This window comes from Lissotriton vulgaris, chromosome 4_1 (assembly GCF_964263255.1).
Source record: "Lissotriton vulgaris chromosome 4_1, aLisVul1.2, whole genome shotgun sequence".
Taxonomy (NCBI): domain Eukaryota; kingdom Metazoa; phylum Chordata; class Amphibia; order Caudata; family Salamandridae; genus Lissotriton; species Lissotriton vulgaris.
The window spans coordinates 1,722,613,656-1,722,631,888 of record NC_141691.1 but is presented as its reverse complement, the minus strand read 5'-3'; the positions used below and the strand labels follow the sequence as shown (position 1 = coordinate 1,722,631,888).

The 18,233-nt window shown below is 41.9% G+C and overlaps 1 protein-coding gene across 3 annotated transcripts in view; it reads right to left on the bottom strand.

Moving 5' to 3' along the window:
- The window catches only part of ESRP1 (epithelial splicing regulatory protein 1), a 384,375-nt gene that overhangs the window by 335,051 nt on the left and 31,091 nt on the right, over nucleotides 1-18,233 (bottom strand). For all 3 annotated transcript variants that reach the window (XM_086966011.1, XM_086966012.1, XM_086966013.1), the window contains exon 2: nucleotides 2,704-2,838. In XM_086966011.1, the coding sequence (XP_086822137.1) occupies nucleotides 2,704-2,838 (135 nt within the window). The remainder of the gene's footprint in view (nucleotides 1-2,703; nucleotides 2,839-18,233) is intronic.

The following is an 18,233-nucleotide window of genomic DNA, read 5'->3' as shown; positions in this document are numbered from 1 at the left end:
TTTGGATTCTGCCACCTAGACAAAACACTTTACTAATCTATATTCAGACTATAAGCTTCCTACTTATGATGAGTATCCCTTTGCAAATAGTACAGGACACACAAATCATTTTAGCCTGGAAGAAACCATGTAAGCAATTGATACTGTTAAGGAGGAAAAAGCCCCAGGACTAGATAAGTTACATGGGGACTTATTCAAGCATGATAAAGAGGTATGGGCTCCTTACGTTAATCGGGTCACCAATGCTATATCTTCGGGAGCACCAATCCCAACTTCATGGAAAGGGACCGAAATAGCACCTATTCATAAAAAAGGGAGTAAGCAAAAACCAGGGAACTATAGGTCCAGTAGCGTAATCTATGTATTACAGAAAATCTATCCTAGACAGCTTTTGAACAAGCTATGGATAGATAACAATACCGAACCTGGCTGGATTTAGAGCCTGCAGGAGCATGGTAAACCAAGTATTTAGACTTCTGTTCATCCTGTGGAAATACTCCAAGATAAAGGGGGGGGGTCACATCTACATAGTGTTTGCAGACCTAAGGGCAGCATTTGATCTTGTACCCAAAGGAGGGCCCCTGTAGACTTCGTTTGAAAGTCAGCATGCGCCCAAAGACATTTTAAACCAGATAGTAAGGCTGCACCAGGACAACTACACGAGAGTCTGCTGAAGTATGAATGGAGAGCTTACAGAACCCATCCCCATTGATAGAGGAGTGAGACAGGGATATGTGCTTGCACCCAACCTGTTCTCACTCTATATCAATGATGTGATTAACTGCCTCAAAAAATAAACACAAAAAAAAAAGACTCTACACAACTTTGTGGAACCCCTTTTTCAGTGTTACTATTTGCAGGTGACAACATTTGATTTCACAGGTACCTCAGAATTCCCTAAGCCTACTGGACAATTTCAACACATACTGTAAGGTAGAAGGTCTAGAAAAAAATATTGGAAAAACTAAATACATGGCTGTAAATTCTCATAGGAACTTCAGGAGAAACATCAAGGTGGGTGAAAAAAACTAGAACATGTATTAAACTGTGTATTAAACTGTGTGTACCTAGGCATAACACTTGACTTAAAGTTGTCATGGAAACGACAAACAAGCCATTCCACAATGGTCCTCACACAGGGGGTCGGGGGCTATCTCCATTAAATATAATTAATCTATGACCAAACCGATCACACCAGCCTTAGAGATTCATAAAATATAAAGCACAGGCGGCCTGCCGCCTTAGATGGATCTGAATTGTGGGACATTGGTAACACTAAGCAACTTACATCCGGTGAGAATAGGTTCATAAAAAGGATATTGGGGCTACCACTGGAGACACCACTTGTTCCGATGTTCCACACTCTAAATATCAAGCGGATAGAGTATATTTCACTATTAAGACTACTGCTCTACTGGTTTAGATTAAAGACATCCCCGAAGCTGGTGGATTATAGAGAGGGCATTAAGGAAATTTTAGAACCCGATAGATACTTAACCTTCCCTTGGACTAGACATATCCAGAAATGGTTAATGGAGCTTGGCCTCCATGCCTACTGGATGGAACCGCAACTATTGGTGCAAACTTCAAAGAAAATCCTCAAACAAAAATACTGGGAAAATGTTGTGAATGCACTTCATAGCAATTCCAATTTAGGTAAATTGACAACACAATTTCTTACTGTCAAACCAAAACCATGTAATGAAGAGTTTCTTGATACTTTCCAGCCACACTTGGCAAGAATTCTGTACATGAAATATCGGTACAAAACTCTCCAAATCAAGACCTATTCTGCAAAGTAGACAACACAGGGAGAATCATTTTGCACCTTATGTATCTTAGACCACATTGAGGATATAGCACACATCCTGTTCTTTTGCCGGCATATGATAGGGCGAGGAAGAAATGGATTGGCATATTATGCAAAAGGCTGGGGTTTAGGAAGCACCAATATGCCCTTAGAGTAGTGAAATATGACACAACACCTCATATTTTTTAGCGTGTGCAAATATTTACTAGCAGTAGGATTTGCACGGGGCAAGATGGTGCTGAAATTGTGATGATGGAACAAGCAATGTTTTCCTCCTTTTTCAAGTACTGTATTGCTGATGATTGTTTTAATGTAAATGTTGTACATGATTTATAGTAATATTTTAATTGACCAGAACAAAATATGTATTGTGAATTTTATATATATGTACTTAATGGTTTTTAACTGAAAAAAGTGGACAAGAAGTTGATGCTTTAACTGTGTACGACGAACTACCCAAGTAAACATCCGAGTTGAATTACTGTAACAGGAACTCGCTGCTACTGCTATAAAGCGCTCTGATGCCTTCAGGCCATGTCCACGCTATATAAAATTTGCTAAATAATTATTTCAAGCGATTTACAAGCTGCAGGGCTGACAGGGTGTCAGTAAAAAGTTCTGCAGCTTGAAATATTCCCATTTAAATACAAAAGAAGGGGAAGAATGTGGCAGAATAATGAAGCAAATTAGTACTTAATGAGCAGCCCCAGACGACCTGCCCCTTCACTAATGACCCCCCTCCCTCTCTTCAGAAGCCACCCTGACCGTGAGGGGCCAGGTGCAGTACGGAAACCGTCCGTGTCTCGCGCCGGCACAGCTGCCACCACTGGACTGAACGAGCAGCGAGGAGTCTGCGCATGTGCAGGGCATGGATCTGTGCCACACGGGCTTACCTGCTGCAGGGCCTGCTCCAGCTGAGTGGCGCAGGTATGCTGGTGCTCTTCGGAACTCTCCTCTGCCTCTTCAGAGCTCTCCTCGGCCCCTTCTGGCTCCGCGGGGCGGATGGCGATTTCATGCAGCTCTCCCACCTGCAAACAAACAAGAATAAGCATTTGCAAAGCAATAGGTCTCGCATTTACCAGAGTTTAAGCTATTGGCATTTAAGTTACAATGCCTATTTATTTTTACTTATTTAAACATAAATAAAAGGCATATGATAGATTTAAAAGGTTTCACAATGTTGACCCTAAACTAAAAACACAGCAGAGCACCCACAGAATCTTTTCGTTGCGGACAGACGGCGTCACGATTAAGGTCGACAAGGATGTATACGGTAGGATTTTCAACACCAACCACACGACAAACATGTCATTTTAGAGCACTTATCTCTTCCATTTTCTGATCTTCCCACTGCAGAGGAAGATGGTCGTCTCCGTCCTCGAGTGTGGGTACAATGCATTACAAGAAGATGGTTTTTTCCAGGTGATCTATCCTAAGAGGATAGACTTTTAATGAGAGCATCCAACTTAACGCGTTAAATTACATCATGGGTTGGCCGGGTAAGGTACTCTCTAGGGGAGTGAAGATTCAGCCTTACGGCCTGCTGCATTATTTGCAATGAACGCCACTCAGTATCTGCATCCTGTTTCCAGATTTTGTGTCTACCACTCGATGACCTATTCTCTTTGTCCTCTCTATCTCTGGGTTAAAGCCCCGTCATCAGAGTAGCGTGTGAGTCTACCACTCGTTTCCCTTGCCCCATACCTATTCATGAAGCTCTCTGTCCAGAGTGGCCGCCGCCACCCCCACTTGATACAATCTCTGACAATTTACAGTCATGGTCTTTCATAACAATCTTTTTTTTTTTGTTTAGGAAGCAACGCACTGTATTTAACAAGTTGGTGTGCGGCTATGCTAATAAGCAATTAAACTGCATTTTAAAATGATCACCATTATCGACAACATGATTTCCCCCATTCTCCAGTGAGTCCTCAACACACATCAGCTACCGGGCTGGTCGAAACCCCTCTGCAGTGCAGTAGTGACCCTGACATCCCTTATTGCAAAACCGACTGCCTTTCACTTCTTAAATCAAGGCCCCGCAGCCCTTCAAGAATAAACCTGGTAGACCTAACAATATGACCAATTTATCTACAGATGTTACGAAAGTAGCAGGTGGACGAGTGCAAGTAAACTACATAATTTAAGTCAAAACGTCTTGTGATGAAAATAAAGACTAAATAAAAGACTGCACAGCATTCAAAACAACCCCTTTCAGAACTTGAGATGGTGGCTCAGTCCGACACAATGCGTGTGATGCCAGACGCGCGCGCGCGCGTATTGCGATCTGTATTCCCTCCATAGCGATCTTTCAAATTTACAAACTTGCGGTTATAACCATAGAGATTCCTTTGTTTAAATTGCTGAGGCGATTTATAGAAGCAGCGCCCAGAGGGTCGCAGTCTAAATGCAGAGTGCGCATTTTCTTGATAAGCCAAGGTTGCTCAGACACCGTGATGGGTATAGACAGTTTGGGTTATTGTGTGTGCAGCATTGCAAATTGAGCAGAAGTTGCATTGTACATACCAACCAGAAGCATCTGGAGTGGTTGAGCAGGTTAATGGAATGTTGAAATCCAGATTGGCGAAAGTGTGTGCATCTACGTCTCTGAAATGGCCTGATGCTTACCCTCTGGTATGGGTGAGTTTGAGAAGTACCCCAGACACGAGAACTGGACTGTCCCCACATAAACTCATTATGATGAGGGCTATGAGACAGCCTACAGTCCCTGCCAACAAATTAGTGAACATTACAGATGATTTGGTACTTGATTACTGTAAAGGATTGGCTGTTGTGGTATGTTCCTTGTCTCAGCAGGTTGGTGAAGCGACCACTTCGCTTCAAGAGGAGAAGTGACATGACCTTAATCCCGGTGACTGGGTCCTGGTGAAGAAACACATATGCAAGTTGTGTTTGGACCTTCGTTGACGTGGGCCATACCAGGGGATCCTGGTTACCACAACTGCTGTCAAATGTGGTGGTCAGCCTAATTCGGTACATGCTGTTCAAACTGCCGAGTCCCATGTCCCCTTGAAGGTGCAGTGCCTGTAGTGGATGTACCAGTGGTTACAGTGAGACGTCCGACTCAGGTCAGTCAAATAGTCAACAAGGATTCAGTTACTGGGTCTCAACGCAGTAGTTCAACAAGGGTCCAAGAGAGTCAGTTCCTGTAGGTACCGAGGGTCACAGAAAAGAGGAATGCTCTAGGCGAGTTATTGACCCAGGTGATATGAACAGTGCAAATGAAATGGGAGGTAAATGGAGACCATTGGCCCAAGAGGACAGATTGACGCAAAACTTGATGGAAGTCAGAGTACCCCCAGCTGTTATCGAAGTCTCAAGTCAATCAGAGTAGAGAAACACAGATGATGGACTGGCAGTAAGAAGGTCTGAAAGAGCTAAGGGACCAAATTGAAAATGTGTTGCACTTGATATATGTCTATATAGAAAATATTAAACCGGCTTCTGTTACTAAATCTTTAAAACTGAAAAATGATGGGAGTCGAAACTAACATATTAATGGATAAATCCCTACCTGTAGATCAATCTATTCGTGATTTTTCTCTAAGGGCCCGATGTAGGTAGCCCTTTACCGATCGGAATCGGCCGAAAATACCGATTTTCGGCCGTTTCCGATCAGTAAAGAGCTATCGAGATGTAGGGGCACATTTTCGGTAATTTTACCGAATCGTTATCATTACCAAATCGGTAAATTTACCGAATCGGTAATATTTACCGATTCGGTAATGATAACGATTCGGTAAAATTACCGAAAATGCAATGTAGGTAGCCAATGTTCCATCAGCACATGGCTTACAGAATCGGTATTTTACCATGGAATACAAATCCATGGTAAAATACTGATTCCTGTGTACATGCACATCTGTGCATGTACACATGTGCCATGTGACAGACAGACGTACCCTTAGGGCATGTCTGTGTGCCACATTGCACACATGCCCGTTTTGGGGGTGCTAGAGGGTGTCAAAGTGACACCCCCTGCACCCTTGCCAAATTCGGTATTTACCGATTCGGTAAATACCGATTCGGTATTTGACTTTAATCCTATGGGCTTCAAAGGCCCATAGGATTCAATAGCAAATACCGATTCGGTATTTACCGAATCGGTAAATACCGAATTTGTAAGGAATCGGTAACGATTCCCGATGTTGGGACCTAAATCCCATTTACCGATTTTGAAATACCGAATCGGTAAAATTCGGTATTTCAAATTCGGTAAATGGGATTTACCTACATCGGGCCCTAAATGTCTTTACTAAATTGTTGTACGAGTACGTAGACAGTTACCATGGATGCTCGAGATGGTTATATATGCATGCAATTACCTACTTCTGTTTCAGAGGGAGTGACTTACCATCACTTACCTGTTACTTATGGAATCTCATGTATTGTACTAAGAAGCTTACTTTATTGTAAAGGGCAATTACAATGCTATTCAAATTATGACCTAATTTTTACTGAAATACCAATTAAGAAGAATATGAATATTGTGCCAAATACAGAAGCTGCTGAAATAATGGGTACATTTTTCCAACCTACACAAACTATACACACTTATAATTTAATTTGCAACTTGCATAAGGTAGAAAATTATTTTATGAATTCAGTTGAGAATAGATAAGGGGAAATAAAGAAAGACTGAAGGGCATTTAAAGGTTACACCTAGGGCACACAGGGAACTCAAACTTTAAAAGGGCGATGCACAACCTGCAATGGCTCCAGATTGGCAACATAAAGGAAAGCTGTGCATATTGCAACGCAAAACTGAATTTAACAATAAATTAATTGGTTCCAGTGAATGTGACTACAGCTTCCAAATTGTGGGAGAATGGGGCTTGTATCTTGGAGGGATAGATCATGTATTTCCAGGAATTTATTATATATGTGGGGAAAAATGCATATTACATGTTGCCAAAACACTGGTATGGATGCCATTGGAATTGCATTTCCAAAAATGTATCATGTGGGACAAACAGACTGAACCAGTGAAATTAAGCATACACACTTAAGAAGGGGAGCAAGTGCTGCTGAAGTCTTTGGAGATATTTTTGGTGCAATAATCCCATCAGTGGGGGTGATTCTAAATACTCACAACATTTGAAAATGATCCACTGTGGTTGATCAATTATTAAGTGATATAGCTGGAGGATTTCTTACCATAGATACTGAAATGTTTGCCATCAGAGCTATGGTGTTGCAAAACTGTCTTGTCTTAGACGTCCTTCTTACAAAAGAGGGCAGGGTCTACCATATGCTGAAAGTTCAACAATGTTGTTCTTATATCCCTGATAAAACAAAAGATTTGAGGGGATATATTACCAATATTACCCATCTAAAGAAAGATTTGGATGAACACAAAGTTGATGTAGCATGGAGATCAATTGGGAAAGGATTTTCCTCTGTGGGAAAATGGTTTGCAACCCTGGGAGGTAGTTTAGTGGGAAAATACTAACACCCATTCTACTATTGCTATTTTCATACTAATACTAGTACAGTTTTACTCGAAGAGAGCCAATGTGGATACCATTAAGAATGTTAATGTTTAGAGCAATCTAGACTAAAACTTCTGACAACATTGGCATTATAATGTGACAACATATTAGATAAAAGATACAGGTGTGATGGCTTAAATCTTCATCAAAGGGGGAATTGATAGTAGATCTTTCCAAGACCCTGCTGAGATCAAGAATTATTGGCTATTATCCTGCCTGCCGCTCCCTACTATAATCCTAGATAAGGCCATAAATGAAGACCTGATGGCTTTTCTGGAGACCAATGGTCCATTCAATCCATCTCAAAATGGTTTCAGGCCACAGTCCCGCACAGAATCCTCTTTGGCTATTGCTGTAGAGATCTGCATGCAGGTGGACAAGGTAGGGAGGGCTGCTCTAATCCTACTAGACCTCTCTGCCACGTTTGATACGGTTAATCATCATGTGTTAGTCAACCGGCTGGAGACAGTAGGAATAAAAGGTGCAGCCCTAACCCTACTCTCCTTTTTTCACACAGAGAACAAACTTTGTTATTCAGGGGGCACGCCTCTAATCAGTGTTCTCTCCCTTGGGAACAATTGCAATACTCTCTATCTAGTAATAGACAAACGACTTCAAAGCTTCAGTCCTTGCAAAATGCAGCAGCTCAGCTGCAATTAAAAATCCCTAAATTCAGCCCGATCTCTAACAACATTAAGGACCTTCATTGGTTGCCCATTCAAAACATGGTCAAATTCAAGGCATTGTGCACAAGGCATTGTACAGACACGGACCCCAGGGTTTTCAGAAAGTTTTTGTCTAGTATGTCCCTCGATGCGATCTAAGATCTTCCAATGCTCGGCTGGTAGTCATCCTTAGGGTGTAGAAGGGCAAGTGGGGTGGTAGAAGCCTCTCCTACTTGGTGGGCAAACTATGAAATTCCTTGCCTTCCTCCCTTAGACATCAACCAAATAGGCTCTGTTTTATAAAATCTCTCAAGATCTGGCTCTTTGCCCCATGTCCAAGTAGGTATCTTCCTTTCCTAGACCAGCAGCAACATTGTTCTAGTGCCAAGACGTCTCTGCATTTGTGTGCTTTAGAAATAGTTTACTTATACAGGAGAGATTAGACTTGACAAACTACAACAGAAGCGATAGTTATGACAACCTTAACACAAACAATGACTAACGTGTGTTCAGATTATCTATGTTTATTTGCAATTGAATATGCAAATTAATTTAAACACTGCATCGTAAAAGAATGCAGAAGAGAGAATAGATCATATGTTTATGTTTAAGTTCCAATAGACGTGATTAATAACAAGTATTAATGGTTTGATTATAATATGAATAATGCACCCAATATTACAAAACGAAAAGATTTTGTGAGTACTAGGTAAGCAAAATATGAACAAGTAAAGAAACCATTGTCTCATGTTAAAATATGTGCACAGAAAATGACAAAAGAAAAGTAGGTGTTACACGTAAGTGCTACAAAATGTTAGTAAAATGTCCTCTTTCATAAATATGTGTGCTTTGGATAACATTTTGCATTAAATACTTATAATGTGTATTTCCCAATACGGATATTGTTGACATCTACAAAAAAAAATTCTGTGTACCCCATACTCACGTAAACTAGTTATGATTCGAATTGAGTGTTTATTAATGTTTTCACTTACAAATCATCAACTTTAGTTTATAATTTAATGTGGGATCTAATCATCAACTTTAGTTTATAATGTAATGTGGGATCTAGAACAACATGATTTGTCAATTTATCAGCAGCGTTTAATGTAGGCCTTACTTACTTGTTCATTTTTACTCAACATGAACTTTTTAACTGAATGTTCTTAAGCCTGTGGGAAAGAACCATAGTGTTTCCACATGCATTCTAACTGAACAATCTTTCCTTTGAAATGTTTAATTTGATTTAAGCTTACTTAACTTAAGGAAGCGACATAATGGGTGACTTGATTTTTCCGGATTGCATTCTTTTTCCCTGCTATGTCATCTTCACCCCATGAAAATGGGCCAATAAGACTGAATGGTACGATACCTTTGGTGATGTCAAAAGGGTGTCACCCTGGAGACCAATTGACTATAATTGATCAACTTTGGAAACGGATATGAGGGAATGCTATTGCAGATATAACGCTATGCGGTAATACCCATTCTGATGATTAGAGGGGTCTCTTTTGGACATTTAGGTTCTCCGCTATTTTTGACGAAATATTGCAGAGTTGGTGTGCTAGTGCAGACTTGAACCTTTCATCTAAAGGGTTTCACGAACCTATTGCGGAGACTCATTGTTGCAGTACCGACAAAATGGATCTGGTTACTAAATGGTCTGTACTAGGTTTATCTGATTACTGTTTTTCCTTATGGACTCATACCTTGGGTTGATCCTTGAACTATCTGATTAGGTGGATAGAAATTAATTGTCTACTTCGAACCTTATGTTATATCAATAAACCATATTTACTGGATATTAGACCTGAAATTGTCACTTAAATCTAAATTGAGACAACTAAATTTAAAAATACAAAATCTGCTGAGTCTGTCTCATCTTTTATGTGGTGTGCTAATTGATGGGGTTTAACTGTGTGAGAAGTCTGATAGCATATTGATTTTTAGTTAAGTGTAGAATTTATAGTAGCAATTATCCCATTCCTGTTCCTCATTGGATAATTGCCCATATGCCAAATATTCTGGTCACTATAAGCACAGAGCAAGCTTCATCAGAGGATCAAAGAAAAATATATGGTAGCAAGAGGTTACATAAATTTGATGGTAAATAATAAATATTAAGTTAGTGTTCATGGGCCCAGAATCACGCTACATCACCGCGGAGGTAGAGATTGCCGTACTCTTATAAGCTCTGCTGCAAGCCATGGACTGGGCGAGGTTGGGATGGGTGTAGACCCACCATAACGAGAAGAGGGCCCCTGGTCCTTCCTGATGTTGCACCATACAGCCTCTCATAGGTGACTGGTTTTATTGGATCCCCACTCAGGACTTTAATTGGGTTGAAAAAAAAAGGAGGAGGTTCTCTAAGAAAAGAGGTGTGTCCTAAGCATTTAACGGTGTGGCTTATACACAAACAACATTTCTGTGATTTTCATAGTGTCCTACTCGACCAGTATATTGGTGCCTCTCTGAGCTTTCGGTTATTGTATCTATAACAGATTCCCGATTGACCACCTTTAACAATTGGGTATCTTCCGCTATTGATTCCCTTGCCCCTACCAGGCCTATAAAAACGCACTGAGCTGCCCCTTCTTCACCCTGGTACTCTGATGAGTTACGTAAATCTAAATCCACTTGCAAACTTTTAGAGCGGCGCTGGAGATGGTCTTACTCTCCTGAGTGTAAGCGGATATATAAAACAGCCCTTAAGGACTACCGTAAGAATATTATAAAACACAAAAGAATCTTCTTAGAAGAGAAAATTAACGGGACCCATGGCTCATCCAGAGAGATTTTTAATACAGTTAAGTCTTTCTCAGAACCAGTAGCCCTTAAACGTGTTCAGAGGACATCTCAAGCCCTATGTAACCGTCTCTCAGATTATTTCGAGGAAAAAATTGCCAATATCTATGATTCGTTCCCGAGCAACCCTAACTCTGTCATGATTGAAAAAATTGATACCCCCTCTGACCCTGTATCGGTCTTCCCAGCCTTCGAGGAGATTATCTTAGAACGCTCCCTAACTGAGCTGTCTAAATGCAGATCAGGTTCTCCCCTTGACCCGTGGCCTGCCAAACAATACAAGTTACTGGCTCCTCTCTTAAACCCCTCACTTAATGACATCTGGAACGAGTCTCTGAGGTCCGGGCTTTTCCGGGATTCCTGGAAATATGCCCTTCTCGTCACCATCCTCAAAAAGGCTAATGCTGACCCCGAGGAACCGGCCAACTATAGGCCTATATCGCTACTGCCTGCCCCTGCAAAGGTGCTAGAAAAGCTCGTACACCAGCAACTGGCCGGTTTCCTCGAGACCCATGGCCTTCTCCTTACCTCTCAGCATGGATTCAGAACTGGCCATAGTACTGAGTCGGCACTGATTGAAATGGCCGATTCTGTAAGGTGGAAACTGGATGGGGGCTCTAGAGCGGTGTTGGTGCTGCTCGATTTATCGGCAGCATTTGACACCGTCTCTCACCCCGTCCTGATTGACCACCTTAGGTCTAAAGATATCAGAGGTAAGTATTTGGTGTGGCTGTCCTCTTTCCTCGCCAATCGGACACAGGCTGTGTCTACTCCCCCTTTCAAGTCCAATCATCGCCCACTAAAATGGGGAGTCCCCCAGGGCTCGGCATTAAGTCCGCTATTATTTAATGTGTATTTTTCCCCACTTGCAGAGCTTATCTCGGAGCTGGGAATTAAGGCCATTTCATATGCAGACGATATTCAATTGTTGTTTGCTTATGATGACACCCCTACTGCCACTACTTTTGACCCATTAAAAAATTGTCTCCGTAAAGTTGCTCAGTGGATGGATGACAACTTCCTCCGACTCAATGCCGGAAAAACTGAGGTCTTATTTTTTCATCAGTCATCACCTTTGGACTCTAACCTTTGGTGGCCACTCGATTGGAGTTCTGCCCCTCTCTTGAAAGGACTCAGTCAGGAACCTGGGGGTTAGATGGGATACCACTCTTTCCTTTAAGAACCAGGTCCAAACAGTGTGCTCCTCTTGTTTTTCAAAGATAAGGATGATCAAGAAATTCATTAATTTCCTTCCCCCTAACACCAGGAAAACGATTGTCCAGGCCCTTATCACCTTGCATCTAGATTATGCGAATGGTCTTTACCTAGGGTTGGCCTCTGGCCTTTTAGACAGGCTCCAGATCGTCCAAAACGCAGCGGTTCAGTTAGTGTGTGGCATCTCTCTGCGAGAGCATATTTCCCCCCACCGACGGTCATTGCACTGGCTACCGATCCAAAGAAGAGCCGAATTTACGGCTCTCACCCTTGCACATCGTTCACTTAGGGGTAAAGGCTGCGTCTATCTGGCCTCTTGCCTCCAACCCTACAGCAATGCAAGGTGTCTCCGCTCCAGTTCTCAACATTTTTTGTCTACTACTAGATACAAAAGAGCTCGCTCCGGGGGCAAAACTTTTCAGGTCAGTGCCTCTGCCCTATGGAACAAACTGCCTGTTTCTCTTCGTATAGTCAATGAAGAACTACCCTTTCGCAAAGCTCTAAAAACTCTCCTCTTCTGTTAATTTCCCCTCATCCGAGTATGATCATGCACAGCGGCTGAAGCGCCGGGACACCCCGTTGGGGTAGCTGCGCGCTATAGAAAATACACTACTAATAATAATAATAATAATAATAATAATAATAATAATAATAATAATAATAATAACAACTAACATACACCAAAAATCAGCTAGCATTTTTGCCTTGCCAATGATTTTGATGTAAATACTATTGAAAATGTTTTAATTATCAGGATGTGAATTAAACATTACTGAGGCCTGTAGAAGGGGTAGTTGTCTTCAGGGTGTCTCAATCAGTCCACTGTTATGTTCCCTCAATGTTAGACATGTACGCCCTTTTTCTCTCCACACCTGCCCCATCCATACGTTACACCTCATCTGGCTCCTTTTCAGCACACTTGTTTCACTCTCTCCTAAATGCACTTATTCCCATCTCCTTTACTTCACCACCCAAACACTTAACGCAACTTCTCACTTAGACATCTTGTCAATATTTTGACAACTGTGTTTGTCTTCCATACACATATGCACAGAATCAAAACTGCAACCAGAAAAGATGATCAATGCTCTGTGAGCTCTGCAGGAAGGCCAAAGACTGGATGACTATCTATTCCAAACATCTTTCTGACCCACTCGCAGCCACTGTGAGAATCTCACTGCCTTCATCCTAAACTCCAGAGCGCTCTATTGTTGCCCATTAGAAATCCCTGGAAATGATTCAGTTCAACATATGCGCTATACAAAAGTAATATGCTACATGAAAAGAATACACAAACTCATCATCTTAGAAACAGCAATCACTCTTAGGGAATTCAAGATGAAGTAAAGCGTGTGAAACAAGAAGAATTAAATCGATGACAGATTACCTTAACGTCTTTCACATTCATTATTCAGAAATCACTCCGAGTTATTGCCTGTGAAGTTCAGGGCATGAATATAGGACCTGATAACCCATTTCAAGTTCTTTTTTTAATTACTTCTGGGACTAACCAGTCCCACTTAAATCCTTGCCCCCACTGGACCTAGAGGGAAATTTGCTGCCAGCACTAAGGCTGTGCTCTTGCTATCCTGATGGTCTCCATCAGTCTCCATTAGCCCCGTTCCTGCACAATGTGGGTGCCACTGCAGTGACACAAGAAGGCACCTTCTTTACAGCCTCACGGTGGCATATGAATGGATTCCCTCAAATAGAGACAAGGACTTTGCTGAGCAGGAATACCTTTCCCAGGACACCACTCTGCTTCCAAGGAGATGGGGCAACTGTGCTTAAAGCATTGCCATCGCTCCTGCAGCGCTGTGCTCAAGCCAAGACAGGGCCAACACAGGCCCGTCACCCCCCCCCCCCCCCCCCACCCCCCCACCCACCCAGTCAAGAATTAAATAAAAAAATCTGCTCTATCCATAGAAAGCCAGTGATGTTTTTTTAACTGGAAAAAAGAACTAAGCGAAGAACTACTAACACCCATGAGGGAAGGGAAGGTCATTACCAGTTACCTTACAAGGGCAATGGAGCTATCAATGAGAAGATTAGTATTGGCGAAGACATAAACACAACTAGTTGAGTACCTGCCATAATCACCGGGTTCTTTAGGTGGCAATGGGCTTAGAACCATGCCATATGTAATAGTACATAAGAACGTCCCCATGTTACACACAATGAAAATGTAAGAGTGGTGGGAGCTCAAAAAATAAAGTCATCCACTGTTTGTTGAGGTTTATGGGGGGGAACACCTGTTCAACAAAGTATTAATGGTGAGAACAGTGCATTTGGATGGTGTATGGGCAAATGTTCTCTACAGGCGAGTGTGTAATAATCCATTTTAGAGACCCTCTAGTCACAGATACCCTGCTCAAAAACTTGAAATTGACTTACGGGAATAAAGGTAAAAACAGAGCATTACCCCTCGGCTAATTCAATAGACCGCTTGACTGCCACAGGTATTCATGCCTACTGATATGCAGTTGGGTTCCCAGCAAAACACAGACTGCCTACAACATCGAAACTAGAAATGATTTGTCACCCCTTGAGGCGCTAGATGCAAATGAGTGACTTCCTATCACAGCAAGACTGGATAAAGACTTTACTGGAGAGCACTTTGATGCACCAGACGTTGAGGGACCCAATATGGAACCAAACACTGATATTAACTGTAATAACTCGAGAACGATACGAACAAAGTATGTAGATATAATTTATTAAGTTCCCACTGGAGCCGAGCCGCAGCACACACAGCGTCAAGATGGGGATAGTAACTGACAAAAACCAACGGACAATCATCACGCCTGTTGCACGCACGCAGGTGGCGCGAGGCCAGCACAGGTCATTGTCCTCGCGCAAGGTACGCAGAGCGCGATACCATTACATATCTCCTTTTCCTGGGAGAAAGGAGACACGGAAGAACGAAAGAAGAGAGAAAGAAAAGAGGAGAAGCAAGAGAAAAGAGAAATAAAGAAAAAAGTACTGGGACACAGCAAGGATGAAAGAACAGAAGAACTCCAACACCTGTATCTGTCCGGAATGCGGACCACTCTAGAGCTCCTCCTTTGAACAACTTGAGGATTACCTAAATCTGCAACCATACCATCACCAGGAACAGAGTTGGATGAAACATCAGAATTTCCTCTTACAGTTTGCGAGTCAATGACTTTGGTTTTTACAATCTTATTCATGTTTCATCAATTGCGATCATTGGCACAAACAGCACTGCCACATACTTTGTCTACTACAACAGGTTTGCTGAACTTTGACTCACCCTTTTTCACAAAGCCCTGTTTCTTAATTTTAACTAAGTCACCCACGGCAACCTCCCTTCTTGAGACCCTCTTCCTCTCATCAAAGTATGTCTTTTGCTTGAGTTGAACTTCACCAACTTTGCGTCTGACCCTTTTGTCCAATTCTTGGAGAGTACTGTTGGATTTGAACCATTTGGACATCCATGCAGGTCTGAATTCCGTGCATGGTTTCCTGCCTCAATAGTTCAAAAGGAGAAATGCCTGTAGATGAGTGTGGAGTTGTCCTGTAGAACATAACATGGTTCTTACTGTAGGGGGTACCTCCTTGTGATGTTCAATGGCCCATTTTACACAATCTCCCACAACTCTAAGTCTTTCAACAAGCCCATTAGTTTGGGGATGATAAAGGGAGCATCTGAGATGGTTGATAGAAGAATTCCTCAAACATTCTTCTACCTCAGATGACACAAATTGCACCCCATTATCAGAGACAATAGACTTGGGAAAGCCCTCTCTCATGAAAATCTCTTTCAAAAAGTCAATAATCTCCTTAGAATCAACTTTAGATACAAACCTAACTTCAGGCCATTTTGTGTAATAATCCATCATTACAATGGCAAATTTGCATTGATGGGGTAAGCTATGGAACGGTCCTAAAATAGCAATGCCCATTTTCTCCCAAGGAGCATCAGGAAGAGGTGTGGGAGAGAGAGGAGGAACTGACGTGCGCAGGCACTTATCGCTACTGGCACAAATAGGGCATTCCAGCACAAGGGTATCAATGTCCCTTTCCATTTGTGGCCACCAAAAGTATTCCCGCACTCTACGTTTAGTGAGTGTGGCTTTCAAGTGTCCCTTGTGAGCTTTATTAAGGATGATGTTTCTGATGCTTGCCGGGGGTTTTAACTTGTCTAATATAAAGACTAGTCCATCTTCTAATGAAAGTTCTTCACTGATCTTTACAAACGGTTTTAACTCCACATCAACATTCCTTTCTTTAGGGCAAACCAGACTTATGTATTTCTTAACATCTTTCAAGATTACATGCAGCAAACCATGGCAGCAAACCAACTTTATTCCACCACAGAACACACATTCTTCAACTTTATACTTGCTATTATCCAATCTTCTTTTTTTCAAACTCAATGTCATCATCACAATGTTTTGAATCACTAGATGCTGGAGGTAAGCGTGAAAAAGCATCTGCCCTGACATTTTTCCCTCCTGCAATATGAATAATATCAAAATTGTATTGTAACAATTTTGACGCGAGATGGGCAATACGTGGTGTGGCATTGCGATTGTTGGTGTTGCCCAAGTTAGCAACCGATGGTTTATGGTCAGTTTGTAACTTGAATTTCTTCCCCCAGAGGTAGTTCTTGAATTTTGCAATGCCCCACCAATATGCTAAAAGTTCTTTTTCAATGATCGAGTAATGCGTTTCTGGGTCCCTCAGTACCCTCGATGCAAAACCAATTGTATGTTCCAGATTTCCCATGTCCTGTGTCCTGTGTCAAGATTGCCCCCAGCCCATAGCTACTAGCATCCACAGTCAACGTGCATGCAATAGAAGGTTCAAACGGTTTCAAAGCTCTAACCAAACTAAGTTGTTCTTTTAGCCATGCAAAAGCTTGTTCGCAGTCACTGTCCCACACAAACTCATTACTTTCCTTCAGCAATTTAGAGATGCGCCGTACTTTTGGGGCATAATCCTGAATGAAGCGAGCATAATACTCTGTCAAACCGAGCAAGGATTTGACGCCAGCTTTTGTACAGCTTTGTCTTTTGGCGCAGAAGCCTCCAGGATGACTTGTACCATACTAGGCTTTGGTGTGACCCCCGCACTGGAGATGGTGTGACCCAAGTATTCCACTTTGTCTTTAGAGAACACACATTTTTCAGGTTTGAGGACAACACTGTGCTCTTGAAAGAGGGAGAGTATTTTACTCAAGATCACATCATGTTCAGTTTAATCTTTAGCAAGTATAAGGATATCATCCTGAAAGATCCCTACATTTTTTATGCCTTTGAGTAAGTTGACCATGACTCTTTGGAAAACCGAGGCTGCCGAAGCCAAGCCAAACAGCATTTGACAGAATTGGAACATAGCTGCGGGGGAGTTGAAGGCTGTAAGATGATGTGCTTCCTTATCCAGCTCTATATGGTGGTACGCAGAGGCTAGGTCTAACTTAGTGAAAACTTTGGCCCCTTTTACAACTCCCAGCATTTCAGTAATGTTAGGTAAGGGGTGCGAGTCCACCCAAATCACCTTGTTAAGACTGCGTAAGTCAATACAAATTCTCAATTTGTTATTTTTCTTTCTTGTAACCACTAAAGATGAAGACCAATCCGAGGACTCTATTGGTTCAATGACACCTCTTCTGTGCATGGACATAAGTTCTTTTTCCAAATCTTCCCTTACACTGAAGGCACACTTCTGATTTTGTGTTTGACTGGCACAGCATCATCTCTTACCTTTATTTTGTGTCTGAATCCTTTGATTTTTCCCAGTTCACCGGAGAATATTTTAGGATATTTATTGAGTAAGTCTTCCACATGGTCGTGATCACGTACCGCTAAGACCTGTTCTCTGGCACCTGGACATAACATCATGCTAAACAGTCCTTGATGAAACCAACTCAAAATGTTAAGGCAATGTACTGCCACATATTTTCCCATGTATGTGTCTATTTTTAAATGCCATGACTTCCTCAAAGTATCCTAAAAGGTCAATTTTGCGTCCTTCTTGGGATACGGGTTCACGATCCGGTGGTTGAAGGGGTATTTCCCCCCCCCACATCTTCCTAAAAAGAGATTCCGTAATCATGGTAATACGTGCACCAGAGTCCACTATCAGCCTCAAACTTTTGTCACCAACCTCAATCACAACATATGGATCAACACTCACTAGGATCTCCTCTTTTGACTTTTCCATCGTTCACCACAAGCACCATGCCCTTTAATTCATCAA